At 44.7% G+C, this 25,452-nt stretch overlaps 1 protein-coding gene across 4 annotated transcripts in view; it reads right to left on the bottom strand.

Annotated features, from left to right (window-relative positions):
• ACTN4 (actinin alpha 4) overlaps positions 1–18,355 on the bottom strand; it is a 61,490-nt gene extending 43,135 nt beyond the window's left edge. For 2 of the 4 annotated variants that reach the window (XM_073549062.1, XM_073549061.1), the window contains exon 1: positions 18,069–18,354. In XM_073549062.1, the coding sequence (XP_073405163.1) occupies positions 18,069–18,200 (132 nt within the window). In that variant the 5' untranslated portion in view covers positions 18,201–18,354. Of the gene's footprint in view, positions 1–18,068 lie in introns of all 4 variants that reach the window. The other 2 variants (XM_073549063.1, XM_073549060.1) reach the window with 2 other exon arrangements.
• Positions 18,356–25,452: the final 7,097 nt, after the last annotated feature.

Here is a 25,452-nt window from a genome sequence, read left to right as displayed (position 1 = left end):
GAAGCGTTCTAGAGTTATGGCCTCATAAAGTGACACTGGTCAGAATTGAAAAAATTGGCCTGGTCACGAAGGTAAAAACAGGCTCAGGCGCGAAAGGGTTAAATGACATTGTGGTTAGAGCATTTTAGGAATGGAGAAGAATTAGACTGGCTCGGAGCGAGACGCGACTATGGCCTGGTGATTGTAGGAATATATAGAAAGCAAGTTAGGACCATTCATACCCACAAGAGATTAACTTTGCTAACTTTTTTATATAACTTTCCATGTGGGACAAAATTATCAAACTTTGAAAATCAATTATGGGACTTGTCTTCATTCCTGTGAAAGGCAAGCGGCTTCCATACCCCTGCTTTTATCCATTCTTTAGCTGCATTTATATCAGAACGTACTCATGTAGAGTACAGATGCTAGCAGTGATGGGTCAGCACATGTCTCCTCCACTGCGCTGATAAACTCACTCAGTCTCCTGCAGCAGCTACCCCCAGAATTATGCTACAATCACACATCAGTGTCATGGTCATAGTACGGACCATGAAGCACCAAACAGCCACAGATCTTCTGATCCGAACTGGACAGTCTCAGGCATAATATGAGGATATCAAGTTCAGATCAGGGGGTCCGCAGCCAGTCCATAATGTGATCGTGGACACCCAGATGTGCGAATTTGGCATCCGTGCGGAGCTGACCAATCACTGCCAGCATCAGTACTCTAAATGAGTAGATACTGATATAGCAGTTGAAGGCCAGAAAATAGATTTGGGAAAAGTAGGGGTATGGAAACCACTTATCGTGTTTCCACAAAAATAAGCCCTAGCATGATTTTACAGGATTTTGGTATTATCTTTGAAATATAAGCCCTAATCCAAAAATAAGCCTTAGTTACAGAGTGACCAGCGATCGAGGTCACTCTGTAAGCCCAGGCTAATTCGCATGCGTTTTTCATGCGATTTTCGCGTGCGAAATTCAAGCGCATTCCAAGCGATTTGAAGCATCGCTTGGAATGTGATTGACAGGTTGGTCACACTCGTCAAACAGTGTTTGACGAGTGTGACCAACTTTTTACTATTCAGGCTGCCTTATTTAAAAAAAAAAAAAAAAAAAAAAAAAAAAAAAAATCGTGATATTCTCACCTTCCGGCATCCCGCACAGCGTTCCCAGGCCTCAGCGATGCTCCCGTTCCCAGCGATGCCTTGTGAGACCTTTGATGACGTAGCGGTCTCGCGAGACCACACGTCATCACAGGTCCTTGCCGCAAGGCATTACTGGGAACGGGAGCTGGCTGGAGCATCGGTAAGGCTGCGCGGGACGCCGGAAGGTGAATATAACCCGATTTTTTATTTTAATTTTTTTTTCACAGGGATATGGTACCCAGGCCTGGAGGACAGTCTCCTCTCCTCCAGACCGTGGGTACCATCCACACATTTTCTGCTCACTTTGCACATGGTGGGCACAGCCAGGCGAAAAGAAAGTGGATAAATGCATTCCTATGTGTGCAGAATCGCCGAGATTCCGCAAAAAGAATGAACATGCTGCGTTTTTTTCCACGATGCGATTCCGCCGCGGGGAAAAACAGCATTAGCACAGCATGTGCGGAATGTCATAGGAATGCATTGGGTGCGTTCTGTATGTGTTTTCGCGGCGAAAAACGTGGCAAAAACGCATACAATCCGCAACGTGGGTACACAGCCTTACCTCGTTTTTGCAGCCCCAATAGATTCCTATGGAGACACAAAATCGGCCTACAAAAATTAGTAGGAGGGCCGTGCTCCATATGGCCGTGAGGGACGTATTTGCGACAGTGAAAAAATATCGAGCTTGCTCGATAATTTTCACGACTTACGGACACGGCCACAATGCATTTCAATGGTACCGCAAAAACAACGGTAGCTTGTTTTTGCGGTACCCCGTATTTTTCCCAGCAATTGTTTAAAATAGGGAAAAATGGCAATCCGTGAAGGTTTTTGGCAGCCCGTTTTTGCAAGATACCGCAGAAATCACGGCCATACGGCCCGCAAAAAACACGGCAAGTGTAAAACCAGCCTAATGACATCACGGTCATGTGAACATGTCATTGTCAAAGGTTCTTTAACTTTGAAGGAACTAGGCTGGAATGTTCCATATGTGCAGAGTGAGTGTTATACACATATACAGTATGTGGGTGCCTGATGACAGGATTATATTTGAATAAATGTTATTTTTACTTAATGATAAATGTGGGATTTTCATGGAAAAAAAAAAAGTGCAAAAAAACAATATAAAGACCCTGTATTATTTTTGGGAAAACATGGCACATGCAATTATTTGTAGGGGAATGAAGAAAAAAAAACAAAAACCTAATAAGTGATTTGCAAAGTTTCATGAAGTTCCATGCAGTACATAATTTTTTTAATTTATTTACTGTTTAAAGGAGTGGCTATTTTTTTTCAAAAAACGGCACTACAAATGTTCATGAGCCGGTTATATCGCATTGCTCAAAATAACGAATTGTGCTGCAATTCCAGTTGCAGCCCATGGTCAAGAGGGGCGCTGTTACAGAAATATAAAAGCGCCCTATGCGTGAGCGCGAGATCTGCATGGACTTAAATAACTTGGGGTGCTACTAAATTATATTTAGCTAGATGAGACTTTTATACACACAAATTCCTGGAGTGGTAGGATAACCTCAAAAACAAAAGTATCTTATGAACATGCCTGATTGTTAGTATAAATGATAGTCAGGACTCCCCTAGTTACAGTGGTCCAAGCAACCCCCCCCCCCCTGTCTCCACATCCTTCAGGCTCCAGCCTGGGCTATTAACACAATACAGCCTTCAAATGCATCTTGTGTTTCTTAGCTGGCTCATATCCAGCCACAAGTTGGAGCAAACACCAATATTACACCCACAGCAATAACAGAAAGGAAAAAGCTGATGGCAGCCAGGTTTGCAGAAGGGAATGGGGGCTACAGCAAGACATTCCCTTTTCTCTTCTCATGTGCAGCAGTCTGGGAAACACTAATTATAGTGATAAGTCGGCTGAGAGTTTGGATCGGGAATAGAAAATGTAAACGCATCTTTACTGGCACAGCGTGTATATCTGGTTTGTGGAAGTTTGGGAAAACAAGCAAAGGGCGCACACAATTTCTACTTGGCCGTTTAAAAAAAGTGCATAGCTGAGATTCCTGTCCAGCAACCCGAGGGAACGAAACAGTGAAAACCACAGGAAAACTTGGCCTTTTGCAGCAGTAAATTAAGCACTGCTCTGAACACCTTCCTCAAGAAAAGGACTCAATAGAGTGCAGGGTTATTGGCACAGGAGGGGGCATTTTCTAGACTGCAAGCTTCTGAGGACATAGTGTCCTGTGTACACACCTAAGCCTGCTTCACAGATGTTCATATTACTAGACCTGCCAATAGGAGAAACACAAAGACACATTATGAGCAAGCAACTTTCCGGCACAGTCTATTTTCAGGCTACTGGTTACCTCCCTAGGGTGGTTTTCTGGGGAACAAGCTGCAATCTTGACAAGAAGATGCCACAAAAATGGGAATAACTAACCTTGGGAATTTATACGACCCTATATTAAACTACAGAGGGTCGCAAACCTCTTTTCAGAGGAGGTGGGTTACCAGGACAAAATAAATAAGAGGCAGATATACAAACGAAGCATGAAAACACAATGGATTAACGTGTGATCTGTAGACCTGATAAACAGGGCTGAAAACTGACATTTTTCATAATCCAATTTGGGTTACAGCAGTTGTCAGTTACTCTAGCCACTAATTAATGAAAAAGGATACCATAGACTAAGATTTCAGAAAACTGCATTATTAAAAGAACAATCTTGAAGTGCGTTTGATTTTTTTTTTTTGCAGTCAAGTCAATATTTAGTCATCATCTCTGCGGTGACTACCATGCCATTTGACGGTTTTCTTAAAGATATTTTGAAGATCATGTTGGCTTTCTTGCAGTTCTGAACAACTTTTTTGCCTTGATCTGCTGCAGAATCAAGAAAAATTTAAAAAAAAAAAAAAAAAAAAAAAAAAAAAAAAAGGTACCATGTTCTGTGATACTTTTCCAATTAGAACGACCAACAAGATAGTGGAACCCAATGGACATCATTATGCTGTCAGGATCTCAGCAGGCTATGCCAACGTCAATCAAGGAAAGGATCTGATACTGCGCTGCAGTTTCCATCTATCACAGAGACTATATTAAAGCTCAGGAGTCTAAAGAATGCAAATGACTGCCGTTACCTTCTGTCTCCCATTGTAGGGCACTGATATAGAAATAGTAGTAAGCATCATATGGTGCCTGATGACTTATGCTACAAACTAGCCAATTAAGTGGCCATTATAGATTCAGAATTAGCCACATGAAGGAGAAAAATAGTTGTGGCTGAACAGGAGGCCAAAGCAAACACAAGGGCATCATCCAAAGAGCAAGTCAAGAGTTAAACCATCACTGCTTGCATAAGTTGGCGAATGCAAGACTCACTAACCTATTCTCTACCGAGCAAATGCAAGACTCATTAACCTATTCCACTGACAGGGCCATGATGAAACCTGTTAATGATTAAACAGCTAGAAGGTTAAAAGTACAAGTCCACGACTGAACCTGGCACTGTGCTATGTGCAAAGGACATGCCTAGCTGTCGGCTCAGCACAAAATGGGTTAAACAGGTGAACGAACCACTACTATATGTCCATAGGATGTGTCCATGGAGTAGCTATATTTGCACAGGTTGTGTCTTACTCCAAAAACACTGCCAGGCTGATTGGCTTTTCTACTAAATTCTCTCAATCGTGGTCGGGGACTGATGCAGAATGTGCTGGTGCATGTATGCAACATATAAGTCAGACATCTAAGGGTACGTGCACACGCTGCGGATTCCGCTGCATTTCCGCAGCGGTTTTGGCCGCTGCGGACCCGCAGCAGCTTTAGCTGCGGTGTACAGTACCATTCAAATGAATGGGGAAAAAAAACCGCTGTGCCGACGCTGCGGAAAAAACCGCGCGGATTTGCTGCGGTTTTTGAATCCGCAGAAAGAACTGACATGCAATTCTTTCTGCGGAAACCGCTGCGGGTTCCTATCTCCACCATTGTGGAGATAGTGAATCCGCAGGACCAAACCGCAGGCAAAACCGCAGATAATCCGCAGGTCTTTTGACCTGCGGATTATCTGCGGTTTTTGCAAAATCCGTGCGGATTAATCCGCAGCGGATTCCGCAGCGTGTGCACACACCCTAAGAAGAGAATAGGTGAAATTGGAGTCCTGAACTTCATACCTAGGGATAACACAGGGCTCCTACCTTTCTGATCGTTATTAGTTATATTGGAATACGATAATGGCAGTACAGCTATTGGCATGAAGCCCAAGCATGAAGGAGCCAATCCAACAAGCAAGCACTGCCTCTAGTAAGTTTTGAAGGCTGACCATTCAAGAGAATCGGTCATCGGGTTTTTGCCTAATCTGAGAGCAGCATAATGTAGAGAAAGAGGCTCAGATTACAGCGATGTGTCTCTTACTGTGCTGCCTGCTCTAGATTTCATTAAACCACTGTTTTATCAGCAAAAGATTATCACTAGAGAGCTGTTAAATTAGTCTTCCATATTCTTAAACTGTGTAGCCACCACTGATTGACAGCTTGCTGTGTACACTGTGCATAGGCAGAAAGCATCCAGTGATGTGGGCAGGGTTATACAGAGCTGACCATTCACAGAAAATAGTGATCATCATCATGCAGGAAGTGATACACTGCTGGAATCAAGGTCTCTGCCCTCTATATTATGCTGCTCTCAGAGGTAGTAAAAACACTGACAGATTATCATTAAACAGGAACTTGCTCCTAAACATTCCAGTAATGTGCCAATTCCTGCTTTAAAGGTAAAACTAGTGCACAGGTGTGACCCAGCATGCACAAGGTTAACAGCTTACAGGAGCAAGAGGCCCCAGAAAGTGATCTTAGCTCCTAGGACTTTATCCCAGAGGCACAAACAATCCTACATGTTACTAATCCTTGCAGACAGGAACCTGAAAATGTGAGAATTCAGGTCTGGTCAGCATGTGAACACTGAGCGCTCTTATCTGTGGTCATTGTGTGCCACAAAAAGGCAACTATGCTTCACTAGGAAAGCCCCCATAAAGAGGTCTTTCAGACAGGAGGAAGACTGTGCCCAGTCAGGGAAGGGGGGGATTTAAAGTACAAACATGAAAGATTTCCAGACTCTCTGTTAATAGGTCACTGGTTTCACTTACGACTGGCAAACCAGGTTTGGACACACTAAACTGTTCACTGCCTGGAAGAAGAGAGACTAGAAGGGGACACAATTGTGCATGCAGCACACTGCCCGCTCAGGCTGAGACCATAGAAGCCAAAGCGTAAATAGGAGGTATTCAGGAAAATGAAATCCAGCATCAACAGTCATCAGTCCTGTTTATTCAGCTGAAAATAACCCTATGGACGTTTACCTTCCCCTCAGACAACAGAACAAGTGTCACTGTACAAACGTGGCTCCCCCACACGTGTCAAGAGGTGGTCCCTGCATAAACTTCAAAGCCCTGCTCCTTAACCTGGACTGTAACCATGTGATCCAATTTATCATTACAACATACAATGCACCAGCTAGTTATACGTTGGGTTATTATTACATATTACCAGCCATGACTTCAAGGAACCCAGCCCAGATTGCAGAGCATTAAAGAGCCTGGCTGTGACCCATCTGCACATAGGGTATTCATTAGTGCATGCTTGTCTCATAGCCCAGCGTGACAACTGACGGCTTGGCAACAATCATTGACTCCCACCCTGGGATTAGGTGACAGCCCCATTGCTCCGTTAAAGCTGCAATATATGTGAATTTTTATACGCGTGACTCTCAATCATGTCTCACTGATCTCTCGCCACACCCTCCAGATCACTGTGACACCCTGTCAAGCCACCTAGCGCTCCCATATACCCTCCCAAATCCACCGCTCCTCAGTAAAGACAGACCAGAATTAAATAGGTCAATACTAAATTGTTAATATGATATCAAGACTAAAGGGGGTTTTACACTAAGCAATATCGCTAGCAATATCACTAAAACGTCACTGGTTTTGTGACGTTATAGCGATATTGCTAGCGATATCGCTATGTGTGATACTTACCAGCGACCGGCTCCCCCGCTGCTCATCGCTGATCGCGCGAGAATGTCCGGCTCCATTTCTCGTCGGGCGCTTCCTGCTGAGACTTCCTGCTGTGACGTCCAGCGACGCGTGGAGGCGGGCGGGAGGACGCAGGATCGCTGTGTGTGAAAGGTGAGTATCGTGCGCTGCGTCGCTGTGAGATCTTTCTGTATGAAAGCTCACTAGCGATCATTTAGCGATGCACCAGCGATCCTGACCGGGTCGGATCGCTGGTGCATCGCTAAATGTAAAAGGGCCTTAAGAGCTAAAGGTCTTGTAGCCCTCATAGAGCAAATATTCTGCAGAGATCGGAACAAGATGAGTAACATCACGAAAAACTTCCCCAGGGAATCTACTTCATTAGATTTCACTTGGAAGCAATTTTCTGGAAGGTTTGAGTATTCCCCTAATACAGTACATACAGTGGGGAAAAAAAGTATTTAGTCAGTCAGCAATAGTGCAAGTTCCACCACTTAAAAAGATGAGAGGCGTCTGTAATTTACATCATAGGTAGACCTCAACTATGGGAGACAAACTGAGGGAAAAAAAATCCAGAAAATCACATTGTCTGGTTTTTTTTTTCATTTTATTTGCATATTATGGTGGAAAATAAGTATTTGGTCAGAAACAAAATTTCATCTCAATACTTTGTGATATATCCTTTGTTGGCAATGACAGAGGTCAAACGTTTTCTGTAAGTCTTCACAAGGTTGCCACACACTGTTATTGGTATGTTGGCCCATTCCTCCATGCAGATCTCCTCTAGAGCAGTGATGTTTTTGGCTTTTCGCTTGGCAACACGGACTTTCAACTCCCTCCAAAGGTTTTCTATAGGGTTGAGATCTGGAGACTGGCTAGGCCACTCCAGGACCTTGAAATGCTTCTTACGAAGCCACTCCTTCGTTGCCCTGGCGGTGTGCTTTGGATCATTGTCATGTTGAAAGACCCAGCCACGTTTCATCTTCAATGCCCTTGCTGATGGAAGGAGGTTTGCACTCAAAATCTCACGATACATGGCCCCATTCATTCTTTCATGTACCCGGATCAGTCGTCCTGGCCCCTTTGCAGAGAAACAGCCCCAAAGCATGATGTTTCCACCACCATGCTTTACAGTAGGTATGGTGTTTGATGGATGCAACTCAGTATTCTTTTTCCTCCAAACACGACAAGTTGTGTTTCTACCAAACAGTTCCAGTTTGGTTTCATCAGACCATAGGACATTCTCCCAAAACTCCTCTGGATCATCCAAATGCTCTCTAGCAAACTTCAGACGGGCCCGGACATGTACAGGCTTAAGCAGTGGGACGCGTCTGGCACTGCAGGATCTGAGTCCATGGTGGCGTAGTGTGTTACTTATGGTAGGCCTTGTTACATTGGTCCCAGCTCTCTGCAGTTCATTCACTAGGTCCCCCCGCGTGGTTCTGGGATTTTTGCTCACCGTTCTTGTGATCATTCTGACCCCACGGGGTGGGATTTTGCGTGGAGCACCAGATCGAGGGAGATTATCAGTGGTCTTGTATGTCTTCCATTTTCTAATTATTGCTCCCACAGTTGATTTCTTCACTCCAAGCTGGTTGGCTATTGCAGATTCAGTCTTCCCAGCCTGGTGCAGGGCTACAATTTTGTTTCTGGTGTCCTTTGACAGCTCTTTGGCCTTCACCATAGTGGAGTTTGGAGTCAGACTGTTTGAGGGTGTGCACAGGTGTCTTTTTATACTGATAACAAGTTTAAACAGGTGCCATTACTACAGGTAATGAGTGGAGGAAAGAGGAGACTCTTAAAGAAGTTACAGGTCTGTGAGAGCCAGAAATCTTGATTGCTTGTTTCTGACCAAATACTTATTTTCCACCATAATATGCAAATAAAATGAAAAAAAAAAAAAAACAGAATGTGATTTTCTGGATTTTTTTTTCTCAGTTTGTCTCCCATAGTTGAGGTCTACCTATGATGTAAATTACAGACGCCTCTCATCTTTTTAAGTGGTGGAACTTGCACTATTGCTGACTGACTAAATACTTTTTTTCCCCACTGTACATAAAATGTAACATACTGTAACTGTATTACATGTAGATACCACAAGTGAAATGTTACAATGTAGTAAAGATCACTGGCAGAGGCCATACTGCAGGTCTCAGGTATGGACAGCAGATTAACTTTTTGGGGTGTCCCTCTATGACTTTGTTAAAAAAAAAAAAAAAGTTAGGTGTAACATAATTAAAAGTTTATTTTCAGCCAACAGGAACATAATATATTTAGATAATACACCCAACATGTCTGGCAGCGCTGCCTGGGATCTGTAGATGTAATTTGCAGCTGGAAAAGCACAGGTTAGGCCCGTTTCAAACATCAGTTTTTTCGTGTCAGTTAAAATCCGCCAAAATGGCGGAAAGCGGATCCGTTGGTAACTGATGCGAACGGATGCCACTGGACCTTTTTTTGACGGATCCCCCGAATGAAGAATTTTAAAGGGGGGGGGGGGGAGGGGAGGGGGAATTTTTCTGTCCGCCAGAAATGATTTCAGGGTTAAAATTTCCGCCTGTTTTCATTCCTCCGGGCATGCGCACTATAAAAATACGGATCCTGCAGCACAAAAAACGTTGCATGGTCCGTCCAGGCATCTCAGCGGACGCAAAAAATATGACGGATCCAACGGATGGCCATCCGTCAAGATCCGCCGGTAATGCAAATCAATGGGGGAAAAAAAAAAAAACGGATCTGCCAAAAAAAATGGCGGATCCGTTTTTTTGCAACATCGGCGGATTTTGACTGATCGTCAAAAACGGAAGTGTGAAACAGGCCTTAGATACCACTGCTGGGATCATACAGACAATATCTTACCTCAGTCCAGAAGTTGCCACGGCATGATGGGAGTTGGGCCGGGGTCACACTAACCGACGCAAAACACGGTCAGTATTTTACATGCGTAATACGGATGAATGGCCCCTAAATAGTGCTCCGTATGTCATCCGTAATCAAGGTGTGGTCGCGTATTTTGCGCATGTCCGTATGTAATCCGTATGGCATCCGTATGGTGAGATTTTCTCGCAGGCTTGCAAAATGGACATATAATGGAGCCCAATGACAGGGTTTCTAACAGAAACCAAATAATAGATATAGACATATACACACACATATATATATATATATATATATATATATATATATATATATATATTCTATATCTATTCTTTGGTTTCTTTATTAAAACTGTCAGTGTGAGTTTACTGTATAGCGCACTGAATTTCCGGCTTTGCTAAAAGACACCTGGTGCGTATTTCTCGCAAGTCACAAGTCTGGTCCGTGTGTAATGCGTATTTTTTGCGCACCCATAGACTCGCATTGGCGTACTACGGCCGTAGTACACTGACAATCGCAGCATGCTGCGATTGGCACGGAGCGTAGAATACGGATGAGAAATACAGTGCCTACAAGTAGTATTCAACCCCCTGCAGATTTAGCAGGTTTGATAAGATGCAAATAAGTTAGAGCCTTCAAACTTCACACAAGAGCAGGATTTATTAACAGATGCATAAATCTTACAAACCAAAAAGTTATGTTGCTCAGTTAAATTTTAATCAATTTTAAACATAAAAGTGTGGGTCAATTATTATTCAACCCCTAGGTTTAATATTTTGTGGAATAACCCTTGTTTGCAATTACAGCTAATAATCGTCTTTTATAAGACCTGATCAGGCCGGCACAGGTCTCTGGAGTTATCTTGGCCCACTCCTCCATGCAGATCTTCTCCAAGTTATCTAGGTTCTTTGGGTGTCTCATGTGGACTTTAATCTTGAGCTCCTTCCACAAGTTTTCAATTGGGTTAAGGTCAGGAGACTGACTAGGCCACTCCAACACCTTGATTTTTTCCCTCTTGAACCAGGCCTTGGTTTTCTTGGCTGTGTGCTTTGGGTCGTTGTCTTGTTGGAAGATGAAATGACGACCCATCTTAAGATCCTTGATGGAGGAGCGGAGGTTCTTGGCCAAAATCTCCAGGTAGGCCGTGCTATCCATCTTCCCATGGATGTGGACCAGATGGCCAGGCCCCTTGGCTGAGAAACAGCCCCACAGCATGATGCTGCCACCACCATGCTTGACTGTAGGGATGGTATTCTTGGGGTCGTATGCAGTGCCATCCAGTCTTCAAACGTCACGTGTGTGGTTGGCATCAAAGATCTCGATCTTGGCCTCATCAGACCAGAGAACCTTGAACCAGTCTGTCTCAGAGTCTTCCAAGTGATCATGAGCAAACTGTAGGCGAGCCTTGACATGACGCTTTGAAAGTAAAGGTACCTTACGGGCTCGTCTGGAACGGAGACCATTGCGGTGGAGTACGTTACTTATGGTATTGACTGAAACCAATGTCCCCACTGCCATGAGATCTTCCCGGAGCTCCTTCCTTGTTGTCCTTGGGTTAGCCTTGACTCTTCGGACAAGCCTGGCCTCGGCACGGGAGGAAACTTTCAAAGGCTGTCCAGGCCGTGGAAGGCTAACAGTAGTTCCATAAGCCTTCCACTTCCGGATGATGCTCCCAACAGTGGAGACAGGTAGGCCCAACTCCTTGGAAAGGGTTTTGTACCCTTTGCCAGCCTTGTGACCCTCCACGATCTTGTCTCTGATGGCCTTGGAATGCTCCTTTGTCTTTCCCATGTTAACCATGTATGAGTGCTGTTCACAAGTTTGGGGAAGGTCTTAAATAGTCAGAAAAGGCTGGAAAAAGAGATAATTAATCCAAACATGTGAAGCTCATTGTTCTTTGTGCCTGAAATACTTCTTAATACTTTAGGGGAACCAAACAGAATTCTGGTGGTTTGAGGGGTTTAATAATAAATGACCCTCTGAATAAACTTTTCACAATTTAAAAAAAAATTAAACAAAGAAATAACATTCTTTTTTGCTGCAGTGCATTTCACACTTCCAGGCTGATCTACAGTCCAAATGTCACAATGCCAAGTTAATTCCGAATGTGTAAACCTGCTAAATCTGCAGGGGGTTGAATACTACTTGTAGGCACTGTATATACCTGGTGCGAGGGACCCCATAGAGAATCATTTGTCCGTGTCTAATGCGTGCTTTTAGCGCCTCTCACTCAGCCATATTCCTCGCCAGTGTGACCCCGGCCTTGTAGTTTTGGAACAGCTAAAGGGCAGTAGGTTGAGACGACTGCTGTATGGTTTAGGCCGCCTTTGAGCTGTTGCAAAACTACAACTCCCAGCATGCCCCAACAGCCTCTGTGATCAATAATGTATGATCTAATATACAAGTAGATCATAAAGCTCCAATTTGCAGCAGTTTCGAAACTACAACTCCCAGTATGCCTTTACGACATCTGGCTATTGCATATTTATTAGAAATGTAGTTTTGCAGGTTGGAGACCACCACAGTTCAGATTAAAGCTGGCCACACACATTAGAGTGGTCTGCTAACTATCATTCAGATGACAGCCATCACACTGAAAATAGTCTTGGCAAAAAGGTTAGGCGATCAAATTCCAACAACTCGATCATTATATCTCAACATTTATCTGCCGGGGAACAGACTGGAGGCCCTCATGTACATTGGATGGATGGCCAACCTCACAAATATTGGTAGGTTTGGTTGAATTCTATTTAATACTTATAGGGGGGGGGGGGTAGCTGCAAGGCTAGGGTGTAAACTGCAGGTGTCATAGCCCCCAACTTATCCAAAAAGCCAGAAGTATTGCTTCATGGAGGTCAACAAGGTTGTGGCACCAAATTGTACCAAAGTCCAATCCAACAAATCGTACAGACCCAGTACTTGCATTAATATACAAGTCATATACAGTCCTGCACACTCATGCACAGTACGTCATCATACACGTATAACTCATAGGTTATAAACAACCCTGCACTGCAGCCATACACACCCCTGTACATAGTATATACACAGGATGTGATCATAAAAGTTGTACGAGTATACAACCTTGGACCCCGCTCATTTATTCCCTTGTATATAGTATATACACAGGACATAATACACACAAGTTATAAACAGTCTTGCACCCATACATACCGCTGTTTATAGGACGTGATTATACAGAAGTGTATAGAAGTCATATACAGCCCCGTACATGCTCATACAGGCCACTGTACAGAGTATAGAAACAGGACAATATATTATATACATATACACACACAGTTAGGTCCATATATATATTTGGACAGAACATTTATCTAGTTTTGGTTCTAGACATTACCACAATGAATTTTAAACATAACAATTCAGATGCAGTTGAAGTTCAGACTTTCAGCTTTCATTTGAGGGTATCCACATTAAAATTGGATGAAGAGTTTAGGAGTTTCAGCTCCTTAACATGTGCCACCCTGTTTTTAAAGGGACCAAAAGTAATTGGACAGATTAAATAATTGTAAATTAAATGCTCATTTCTAGTACTTGGTTGAAAACCCTTTGTTGGCAATGACTGACTGAAGTCTTGAACTCATGGACATCACCAGACACTGTTTCCTCCTTTTTGATGCTCTGCCGGGCCTTCACTGCGGTGGTTTTCAGTTGCTGTTTGTTTGTGGGCCTGTCTGAAGTTTAGTCTTTAACAAGTGAAATGCATGCTCAATTGGGTTGAGATCAGGTGACTGACTTGGCCATTCAAGAATATTCCACTTCTTTGCTTTAATAAACTCCTGGGTTGCTTTGGCTTTATGTTTTGGGTCATTGTCCATCTGTAGTATGAAACGACGACCAATCAGTTTGGCTGCATTTGGCTGGATCTGAGCACACAGTATGGCTCTGAATACCTCAGAATTCATTCGGCTGCTTCTGTCCTGTGTCACATCATCAATAAACACTAGTGACCCAGTGCCACTGGCAGCCATGCATGCCCAAGCCATCACACTGCCTCTGCCGTGTTTTACAGATGTGGTATGCTTTGGATCATGAGCTGTACCACGCCTTCGCCATACTTTTCTCTTTCCATCATTCTGGTAGAGGTTGATCTTAGTTTCATCTGTCCAAAGAATGTTCTTCCAGAACTGTGCTGGCTTTTTTAGATGTTTTTTTTTAGCAAAGTCCAGTCTAACCTTTTGATTCTTGATGCTTATGAGTGGCTTGCCCCCTGCAGTGAACTATCTGTATTTACTTTCATGCAGTCTTCTCTTTATGGTAGATTTGGATATTGATACGCCTACCTCCTGGAGAGTGTTGTTCATTGGTTGGCTGGCTGTTGTGAAGGGGTTCATGGAGATTATTCTGCCATCATCCACCATTGTTGTCTTCCGTGGGCGCCCAGGTCTTTTTGCATTGATGAGTTCACCAGTGCTTTTTTTGCTGAGGATGTACCAAACTGTAGATTTTGCCACTCCTAATGTTGTAGCAATTTCTCGGATGGGTTTTTTCTGTTTTTGCAGCTTTAGGTTTTAAAACGCTCAATGAAAACCGGACTCCTTCCCAGAAATCGCGCGTTTTTGCAGCGCGATTTCACTGCGATTCTGTTCGCGATTTTCTCAAGCACTTTCCAAGCGATTTGAAGCATCGCTTGGAAAGTGATTGACAGGTTGGTCACACTCATCAAACATAGTGTTTGACAAGTGTGACCAGCTTTTTACTATTAAGGCCGCGGCATCAATAGTAAAAGATAAAATGTTAAAAATGATAAAAAAAAATAAATAAAAAAAAAAAAAAAATCGGGGTATATTTACCTTCCGACGTCCCGCGCTGCCATCCCGGGCCTCAGCGTTCCCAGCGATGCCTTGCGAGACCTGTGATGACGTTGGTCTCGCGTTACTATAGCGATCTCGCGAGACCGCTAGAGTCACGCGAGACTACGTCATCACAGGACCTTGCTGCAAGGCATTACTGGAAACGCTGTGGCCCGGGAGTGCAGCGCGGGACGTCGGAAGGTAAATATACCCCGATTTTTTTTTTTTTTTTTTTTTACAGGGGTATGGTACCCAGGGCCTGGAGGACAGTCTCCTCTCCTCCACACCGTGGGTACCAACCGCACATGAGATGCTTAACTTCCCGCATGGTGGGCATAGCCACATGCGGGAAGTAAGCGATTCTCATGCATTCCTATGGGTGCGGAATCGCAGCAATTCTTTGCTATTCCGCACAAAAGAATGATCATGCTGCGATTTTTTCTGCGATGCGATATCGCCGCGATAAAAAGCGCAGCATTAGCACAGCATGTCCGGAATGCCATAGGAATGCATGGGGTGCGTCATACACAAGATTTTTAAATGTTTTCGCAGCATTTTCGCGCCGAAAATTGCGGCAAAAACGCTTAAAAAAAAAAATCGCATCGTGGGCACACAGCCTAAGGATGGTTTGTTTCACCTGCATGGAGAGCTTCTTTGACTGCATGTTTCCTTCACAGCAAAACCTTCCAAATGCAAGCACACCTCAAATCAACTCCAGGCCTTTTATCTGCTTAATTGAGAATGACATAACGAAGGGATTGCCCACACCTGTCCATGAAATAGCCTTGGAGTCAACTGTCCAATTACTTTTGGTCCCTTTAAAAACAAGGGTGGCACATGTTAAGGAACTGAAACTCCTAAACCCTTCATCCAATTTTAATGTGGATACCCTCAAATGAAAGCTGAAAGTCTGACCATCTGAATTGTTTTGTTTAAAATTCATTGTGGTAGTGTCTAGAACCAAACTAGAAAAATGTTGTCTCTGTCCAAATATATATGGACCTAACTGTATATACACACATACATATATATACACACATATAAAAACTTCCTTCTCACCCCTCAATGAGGGTGGTCTTTGTTGCCCATTCTCGGGTCCTCTACCCGAGGCCTGGAAGTTTGAGGGTTCTACGCAGGATCTTAGTTGTTCCCAGCATTGAGCTTTTCTGGACACAGAGTTCAGATGTTGCTCCTGGGATCTGTTGTATCCATTCTTCCAACTTAGGGGTCACTGCTCCAAGTGCTCCTACCACCACTGGAATCACTGTCGCCTTCACCTTCCACATCTTCTCCAGTTCTCCTTAGAACCCTGGTATTTCTTCAGCTTCTTATATTTCTTCTTCCTGATGTTGCTGTCACTTGGCACTGCCACATCTATTATCATTGCTGTCTTCTGATATATTCGCACACATACGTTATTATACAGCCCTGCATGCCGTTCATACTGCCCCCTTCATATAGAGTATATACACAGGATGTGATCACACAGATCCCTGTATATAGTATATATAATGGATGTGAACACAAGTGTATACAACACTTCCCCCCCCCCCCCCCCGCTCATTCATTCCCCTGTATATACACAGCATATGACAATAAGTGTATAAGTTACATACAGCCCTGTATGTGTTCATACTGCCCCATATATGTAGTATATACACAGGACGTAACCATACAAGTATATACAGTACTGCACCCTGCTCAATCACTTGTATATACACAGGATATGATAACACATAAGTGCATAAGTTACAAGCAGCCCTGCAAAGTCATACTGCCCCTTGTATACAGTATATACAGCCCTGCATGCGCTCATACTGCCCCCTCTATAGAATATATACACAGGACGTGATCACACAAGTACATACAGCCCCGCAGGCTGTACATACGCTACGTATAGTCCCGCAGGCGCTCATGCATGTGTACATACGCTACGTACAGCACTGCAGCAGCTCATATCGCACCCTGTATATAGTACACACACAGGACGTGATCATACACATGCATATATGTTATGGACAGCCGTGCACATACTGCCCCCTGTATATAGTATATACACAGGACATGATCACACAAAGTTATATATTTTATATACAGCCCTGAACGTGATCACACTGCTCCCTGTACATAGTATATACACAGGCCTTGATCATAAATATATTTATATTATATACAGCCCTGCATGCACTCTTACTGCCCCCTGTATATAGTATATACACAGCATGTGATCATACAAGTTATATACATCCCTGCACACAGTATATACACAGGACGTGATCATATATGTGTGCGAATATACATATTACATACAGCCCTGCATACACAGGATATGATCCTACATGTGTATATATTATAGTATATACAGCTCTGCACGCATTCATACTACCCCCTGTATACAGTATATACACTGGATATGATACTTGTGTATATATTGTATACAGCCATGCAGACACTCACACTGCCCCCTGTATACAGTATATATACAGTGCGTGATCATACATGTATATATATTATATACAGCCCTGCACACACCATATACACAGGACGGGATCATACGTGTGTGTATATATATATATATATTTTAATGATATTCAGCCCGGCACACGCTCACACTGCCCCCCGTATACAGTATATACACAGGACGTGATCATATATATATATATATATATATATATATATATATTTATTTTTTTAATGATATACAGCCCGGCACACGCTCACACTGCCCCCTGTATACAGTATATACACAGTGAGTGATCATACATGTGTGTATATACATACAGCCCTGCACACTCTCACACTGCCCCCTGTATACAGTATATACACAGGACGTGATCATACATGTGTGTATATACATACAGCCTTGCACACTCTCACACTGCCCCCCTGTATACAATATATACACAGGACTTGATCATACGTGCATATATATTATATACAGCCCTGCACACACCTACACTGCCCCCTGTATACAACATATACACAGGACATAATTATATATAGGACGTGATCACACCTATATAAGTTATACACAGGCTCCGGCCACATATAGAAGGCCATATAGGATGTATAACAGAACTAGGACTCCTCAGGTCAGGGGGAACTACAGCTCCCAGCAGAGCTCGGTCACTGCCCCTCTGTGCCTGGTGTAGTTGGTGCACAGTTGGACTCTACAGGTTGCAGCGAAGGGGCAGGCTCTGCAGTGACAGGCAGGCAGGCAGGCACACGCACTACACACAGGTAGCAGTTACCTTGCGTTGCTGTTTCTCCCAGGCCGGGTCGAGCAGCAGGTCCCTGTCCCAGTCTTCCTCTTGCTCCATGTATCTGCCATCTTGCGTCATGTTGCAGGGCGCCCCGCCGCCGGTCATGTGATAGTCCACCATGGCGGTCCGGAGATAACAGAGAGGCTGCAGCTAGTGACTGTGATACGTGAGGGGGTCTCTCCGGTGTGTGAGAGCCTCGGGTTGCTCTCCTCTCCTGGGATCAGCGCCGAATGCGCATGCGTAATGTACGTCCTCCACCACCACAGCGTCTACTCACTCTCCTCAACAGCGCCGGCCAATGGCAGAGCACTACTCCGGCAGAAACACGCCCACCTAGACTGTAAGCCAATAGGAGACGGTATAGAAGCCTCCCGCTAGAACTACTCAGGACTCGCCCACTTCGAGCTGACGCCACCTACCACACCCAATGTTCCCCCCACACCCTGAGAGAGACAGTTCCCGCCCTTTTCTCCTGCCAGGTGTCTGCGTCGACAAACCGACACGTTCGTCTCCAGCATAAAGTATTGGCTCATGTTATTATATGGAGTGCACTTGTGAGGCATTGCTGAGGAATCTCCACGCCTAGATGTTACTCACAGAAACATGACATAAGTACACACAGAATTGTCATCAAGAATTTGCCTTAAAATAATAAAAAGTTATAAATAAAAGTCCTTCCATATTTCCCATCTGTGGCAATTCTTTTCTTGCTATTTTATGGGGGTAATTGGGTTCTAAAAATGAGCTGGGTGACAACCAAGATGGCCTCCTGCCACAGAAGTTGTCTGCCATGTAAGGGGATGCCTAGCAACAGGTCCTCGCAGATCACCCTGTCAAAACGGCTGCTCGGACATGGGGCCGCGGCTTCTTATGGTGTTCGACCTGTCAGGGGCAGACAGAGGCACACCAAATGGGGGTCTTAACCCATCTGAGTGGTCCCCAATATCGGGTAACGCACATACAGTGGGCCCCTCAGAAGAAGACATTGCTATATTACCGCCATACAATGACCATATAGCGGTAGCTACTACTATAGCTATCACTATTCACAGGTTACCTACTCTTCACTTTTCTAGACTATCTCGACAACGTCTTCTTTAAAAAAATATATTAAATGGGTTATTCTTACTTTCATATATGGGTATTGTCAGATAGAGCTTGTTGATAGAAGCCATTTTGCAATTTACTGCTTGGTAAAACGTTCAACCGTTCTTGAGATATTAGCGCTTTTCTGTTATTTAACAGCTCTTTGCCTTGGAGACCGACCAGCGCTGCCAGACAGAAGAACATGTGCAGCGCTTACAAACTCTTTTCTATTGCGATTGTAAGCATTGTTTTGAAGCAGAAGCGCGCTGTTATGTCCTAAACCCTGGCCATTTTCAGAGCAGTGCTTATAAGCAAGACGTGTGTGGTGGTCGGTCTTCTAGGCAACGAGCTGTCAAGAAAAGAAAAGTATTAATATCTCAAGAACGGCTGCAAATTTGAAGAAGCAGTAAATTGGAAAAGTGCTTGATTTTACAAGCTCTATTAGACAATAACCATCAATGAACACAGAAATAACCTGTTTAAAGGGTATCTGTCATCTGACCGTGGCTGCCCCTGTAAGAAATATGCTAAATGTAACTTATCAACAAAAATGTCTAATACCAGCAAAATATTCAGAATTGAGAGTCCTCAGTGGTTGATACCTTTTACTGGCTAACTGAAGAGATGGTAACACATTGTAAGCTTTCGAGACTACTCAGGTCTCTTCATCAGGCATAGACTAATACAAAATCTGAAGAATCATATTTATACACAACACAGCACAGAAAAAATGCAATAGATAAGACAAGTGACGTGAAGCAGAGCTATCATTATGGGGGAGTGATAGACAGTTATGGCCATAAATATTAGAGCAGTTCATAGATAAGCAGTGAAGGTTTTATTGTCCTCTGATTGGGGTCTGGTAATGTGATGCTACTATGCTACTAAGGCTAATATGGGGCTTATAGAAGTAGGTTGCAAGTGTGCAGGGCTGAACGCGGTATCCGCCGCTGTTTTGGAAGCTTCAAAACGGCGGTGGATACCGCGTTCAGCCCTGCACACTTGCAACCTACTTCTATAAGCCCCATATTAGCCTTAGGCTGCCGGTCTCCCCTGCACACCTGCAAGCTACTATTATATGCCCCATACGGGCCTTTTGCTACCGGTCTCAGTACAGACATTTTCTACAGGTATATTTTCACACCGGTCTCAGTACAGACATCTTCCACAGGCAAATTGCTTCAGCAATCCAGCGGGAACCTCTCCTCATTTCCTTATGGAATATATTGTATCTAATTGAATTACCAGCACAGCACACCTTAAGGGTAGCTGGAAGCCTGCTATATGCCTACACCATATTTGGAAGCAGGAACTTACAAAAAATTATTTTGCTCGTGGACGTACGTTTGTTCATACTAAACAGACAGCAGTCGGACTGACGAAGGCCAAGTGTAGGCCGAAACGTCTTTTTGTAGGACTGCACATAAATAAAAACTTCACTTAAAAAGGACAATTCAGTTGAGTGCCAAGTTACTTTATTATTATTCACTTGGGTCTGGGTAACCTACTTGTGCACCTTGTGGTAGTGCCACGCTATACTTGACACAATGCCTGATGAAGAGACCTGAGTAGTCTGGAAAGCTTGCAATGTGTTACCATCTTTTCAGTTAGCCATTAAAAGGTATCAAACACTGAGGAAACTCAATTCCGAATATTTTTCTATCTACTGGCTAACACGGTACAAAGATATACATCTTTCCTGTATCTAATACCAGCAATCATGGATCTGACTTTCTAGCAAAAAGTAGGGTTGTGGGATCACTGCATGCTGAGCGGGATCCCACAACCTTTCACTAATGAAACTCAATTGCAAAAATGAGTTTTAGCCCCAATATTATGCCTTTAAGTAAAACAAAAGGTGTCCCCAAAGGCAGACAATCCAATATTCCAACACTTCTAATGAACTGACCCTGTAATGTGGCCCTTAAGGATAATGTTACTTAATACTACAAAATCCTTCCAATTACTAATGTTATGCTCAATAATCGTACGAGGAAGGCCTGAATCATAACCCTAAGGCTACTCACTGCAACAATGCTTCCCTGGTAGGAGGAGGTGGAAAATCTGATGTACTGACTGTCTTCCACAATGGTGATTGCTTCTATGTGTTTCTATGTCCCAGAATAGCAGTCGGGAATGCACTCTTGCTATCCATAATTTAAGATCAGGCTTGAACGACCCATGATTCAAGGGCCAAAATATGCTCTAATGGGACCACAATCTTATGCTATACAGGACGGAGCATTACTAAGTGACTTGTCCACAGGGCCGGTGTTAAAGGCTGGCAGACCAGGCAGCTGCCTAGGGCTCTCGCTCCCTCAGGATCCCCCAGTCAGTGGCGTGCCGCTAATAGCAGCACATCATGCAGTCACTATGGGGCCCTTGGGTCAGGGAGGCCCGCCTACCACCAGCGCCGACTCCCCCCCCGCCACGGGAGAGAGCGTCAGATGACGCACCTCCCATCATTCCCCTCTGCCTCTGACACTGCGGGTGTGCGATGATGTCACTTCATCGCGCACCCACTGTGCAGCATCTGCACAGGTGACGGTGACCGCCATATTGGCGGAGCCTGTAGCGGCAGCAGGGACTAGGAACAGATGGCTCCAGTGGGGGGTATTCTCACCTCTCCGATTCCCCTTTAGGAGCTGGCGGGGGCGTGTGGACCGAGCCGCCCAGGAGGGGGATGCCGCAGCGGCTCAGCCATCTGAAGGATCCGGGGATGAACATGGAGGTGTACGGGACCGGCGGCAGTGAGGTGTGTCTACTGTCCGTGTGTCGCTGCCCTCGGCCCCCAGCGGCACCGGCCCCCTGTAACACCAGCCCCGTTTCCTCCATGTTCTGCCCTTGCTCCCTGCTCTCCCGTGCCCCATGTCCTTGTAGATCCCCAGGTCATTGTGCTCCTCCGGGCCCCTCTACGTGCCTTGTCCCTCCTCTCCTGGTCCCCCAATTGTCCCCATCCCCCATGCATTCCCTGCCTCTTGTCCCTGTGTGACCCGTCTTCCCTGCTCTCAAGTCTCACCTGCATTCCCTTGTTCCCCCGTCTCTCTTGTCCCCTTACAACCCTTTATCACCATGTGTCCTCCATCTACCCTGTCCTCGTAATCCCTGTGCTCCCGTCTTCCCTGCTTCCAATGCCCCCCCGTCTTCCCCTGTCCCCTTGCAGCCCCGTCTCCCCGTGAGTCCCTATCTACTCTGCCCTCGGAGTCCGCTTGTGTTCTCTTGTGCCTGTCTCCCTTGGCCCCTTGTGTCCCCTTATGCCCTTCTCCCTTTCCTCCTAGTCCCCATGAGTCCCCTTGTGCCTGTCTCCCTTGTGCTTGTGTCCCTTGTCCCTGTGTGTCCCTTTTTGTCAGTCTCCCTTTCCCACTAGTCCCGTGTGTCCCCTTGTGCCCTTCTCCCCTGCCTCCTAGCCCCCGTGTGTCCCCTTGTGCTTGTCTCCCCTAGCCCCCTTGTGTACTTCTCCCCTGCCCCCCCTAGTCAGCGTTTGCCCATGTCTTTCTCACTGCCCCTGTGTGGCCCTCCACGTTACAAGGGTCTCATGTTCGCACCATCTCCGTGCTGCTCTAATGTCACTTTGTTGTTAATTTTTTTTTCTTATAATTTGTTGAGGTTGTCCCACTAAAGGTATTCTTTCGGGAGGTGGACTGTATTATATTCTATGGGGAGATACATTAAATTCTATGGGGAGATGGGCTGTATTATATTCTATGGGGGGCTACATTATATTCTGTGGGGGCTGAATTATATTTATTATATTCTATGGGGGTCATTGCATCATACTCTATGAGGGAGCTACTGTTATGAATGGGTCACAGAGGAGGACAACAAAAAGCCAAGTCCCAGAAAACCAGAGAGGTTGGTAACTATGCAGATTGCAGATCCCTGATCCTATCCACAAAACTAGCAGTAGCAGTGGAACTTTCCTACGATGACCTAGACGCCTCGTCACCGCCGGAGGACTACATAAGCCTAAAGCAAGAAAAGGGGAAAACTAACTGCCCCAGAGCAGACCCCAAAGGAATAGACAGTCCCCACACATGTACTTACGGTGAAACAAGATGAAAACACAAACACAGGCAGGAAAATAGGCTGAGCAAACGATGGGGCCCAAACTAACTATAAAGGATAGGAAAGGAAAGACACTGTCTGCAATCTGCCAAAAACCCTACAAAAATAATGTCCAACACTTCTGATGGCCAATCTAACATGGGACTAAAAAGCAAATTGGCAAATACAGATAAATAAGAGTGGAAATTCAGCACAGCCCCAGCCGGGACTGGCTGAACACACAAAAAACTGAATACACCAACAAAATCAAGTGTGAACATTAGCAAAAACACTTAGCTTTGAGAAGGCTGGAACAGAGCTGAAAACCAAGACCTCAGAAGCAATCACCAGCACTGACTTTGGGCGTCGGCTGTCTTAAATCCAGTCTAAGATTCCTGAGGTCCAATCGTCATCCTCATTATCAGGTGGTATTAAATCAGCCTCACTACCTCCTATTACCACCAGAGGGAGTCTGGAAGGAGAACTCACTTCTGGTGGACCAGAGAATGAGCTCACAACAGTACCCCCCCTTGAGGAGGGGTCACCGAACCCTCATCCATGCCACCAGGCCGATCAGGATGGGCCCGGAGAAAAGCACGAACCAATCTATTGGCATGAATATCAGAGGCAGAAGCCCAAGAATTATCCTCCTGGCCATAACCCTTCCATTTGACCAAATACTGGAGTCTCCGTCTAACCAAACGAGAATCCAATATTTTCTCTACCTCATATTCCATATTGCCTTTAACCGATACAGGGTCAGGAGGTGCTGCCATAGGAACCACTGGCTCAACAAACCTCTTCAACAGTGATTTATGAAATACATTATGGATCTTGAACGTAACTGGAAGAGCCAATCGAAAAGAAACAGGATTAAGAATTTCCAAAATCTTATAAGGTCCAATAAATCTTGGCTTAAATTTTGGAGATGCAACCTTCATAGGAATATTCTTAGACGACAACCTGACCATATCACCCACTTTAAATCGGGGACCAATGGTCCTACGTCGGTTGGAAAATCGCTGGGCCTTTTCCTGAGAGAGTGACAACTTATCCACTACTTGGTCCCATATCTGCTGCATTCTCTCAACCACAGTGTGCTCACCTGGGCAGGACGAAGATTCCACTTGTCCTGAAGAGAATCGAGGATGAAACCCAAAATTACAGAAAAAGGGTGACATCAAAGTGGCAGAATTAGCTCTATTGTTCAGCGTGAATTCGGCCAAGGGCAAAAATGAAACCCAATCATCCTGATCAGCAGATATAAAACATCTTAAATAAGACTCCAAGGTCTGGTTTGTTCTCTCAGTCTGCCCATTAGTCTGGGGATGAAACGTGGCGGAGAAGGATAACTGAATTCCCAGATTGGAACAAAAGGATTTCCAGAATCTGGAAACAAACTGGACTCCTCTGTCCGACACAACGTTCTCAGGAATCCCATGTAACCGAACCACCTGTTGTAAAAACAAGGGCACCAACTCAGCGGAAGATGGCAACTTTGGGAGTGGTACAAGATGGACCATCTTCGAAAATCTATCTCAAATCACCCAGATAACTGTCATTCTCTGAGAAACAGGAAGATCAGAATTAAAATCCATTGAGATATGAGTCCATGGCCTCTTGGGCACCGGCAGGGACATCAGCAACCCACTAGAACGAGAACAGGGTTTAGACCGAGAACAAGTCCCACAGGACTGCACAAAATTCCTGACATCACGAGATAAGGCGGGCCACCAAAAAGACCGACTCACCAAATCTTTGTTACCAAAAATACCTGGATGACCAGCCAATGCGGAGCAATGAACTTCAGACATCACTCTCTTTCTCCACCTGGTCAGGAACATACAATTTTCCCATAGGGCAACGTTCAGGTTTATACTCCTGAAATTCCTCCAGGGTGCGTCTCAAATCGGGCGAAATGGCAGAAAGAACTACCCCCTCACCTAGGATGGTAGTAGGCTCGGTCACATTAAGAGAATCAGCAAAGAAACTCCTAGAAAAAGCGTCTGCCTTAACATTCTTAGTGCCCGGAAGAAAAGAGACCACAAAATTAAAACACGTGAAAAACAAGGCCCATCTAGCCTGTTTGGGATTCAAGCGTTTTGCCGACTCCAGATAAATCAAATTATTGTGATCGGTGAGGACCACAACCTGATGTCTGGCTCCCTCCAACCAATGTCTCCGCTCCTCAAATGCCCACTTCATGGCCAACAATTCCCGATTCCCCACGTCATAGTTGCGT

This window comes from Dendrobates tinctorius, unplaced genomic scaffold (assembly GCF_039654945.1).
Source record: "Dendrobates tinctorius isolate UK_male_01 unplaced genomic scaffold, ASM3965494v1 ptg000158l, whole genome shotgun sequence".
NCBI classification, from domain to species: domain Eukaryota; kingdom Metazoa; phylum Chordata; class Amphibia; order Anura; family Dendrobatidae; genus Dendrobates; species Dendrobates tinctorius.
The sequence above is the reverse complement of the archived record's forward strand: the minus strand, read 5'-3'. Positions and strand labels throughout refer to the sequence as shown.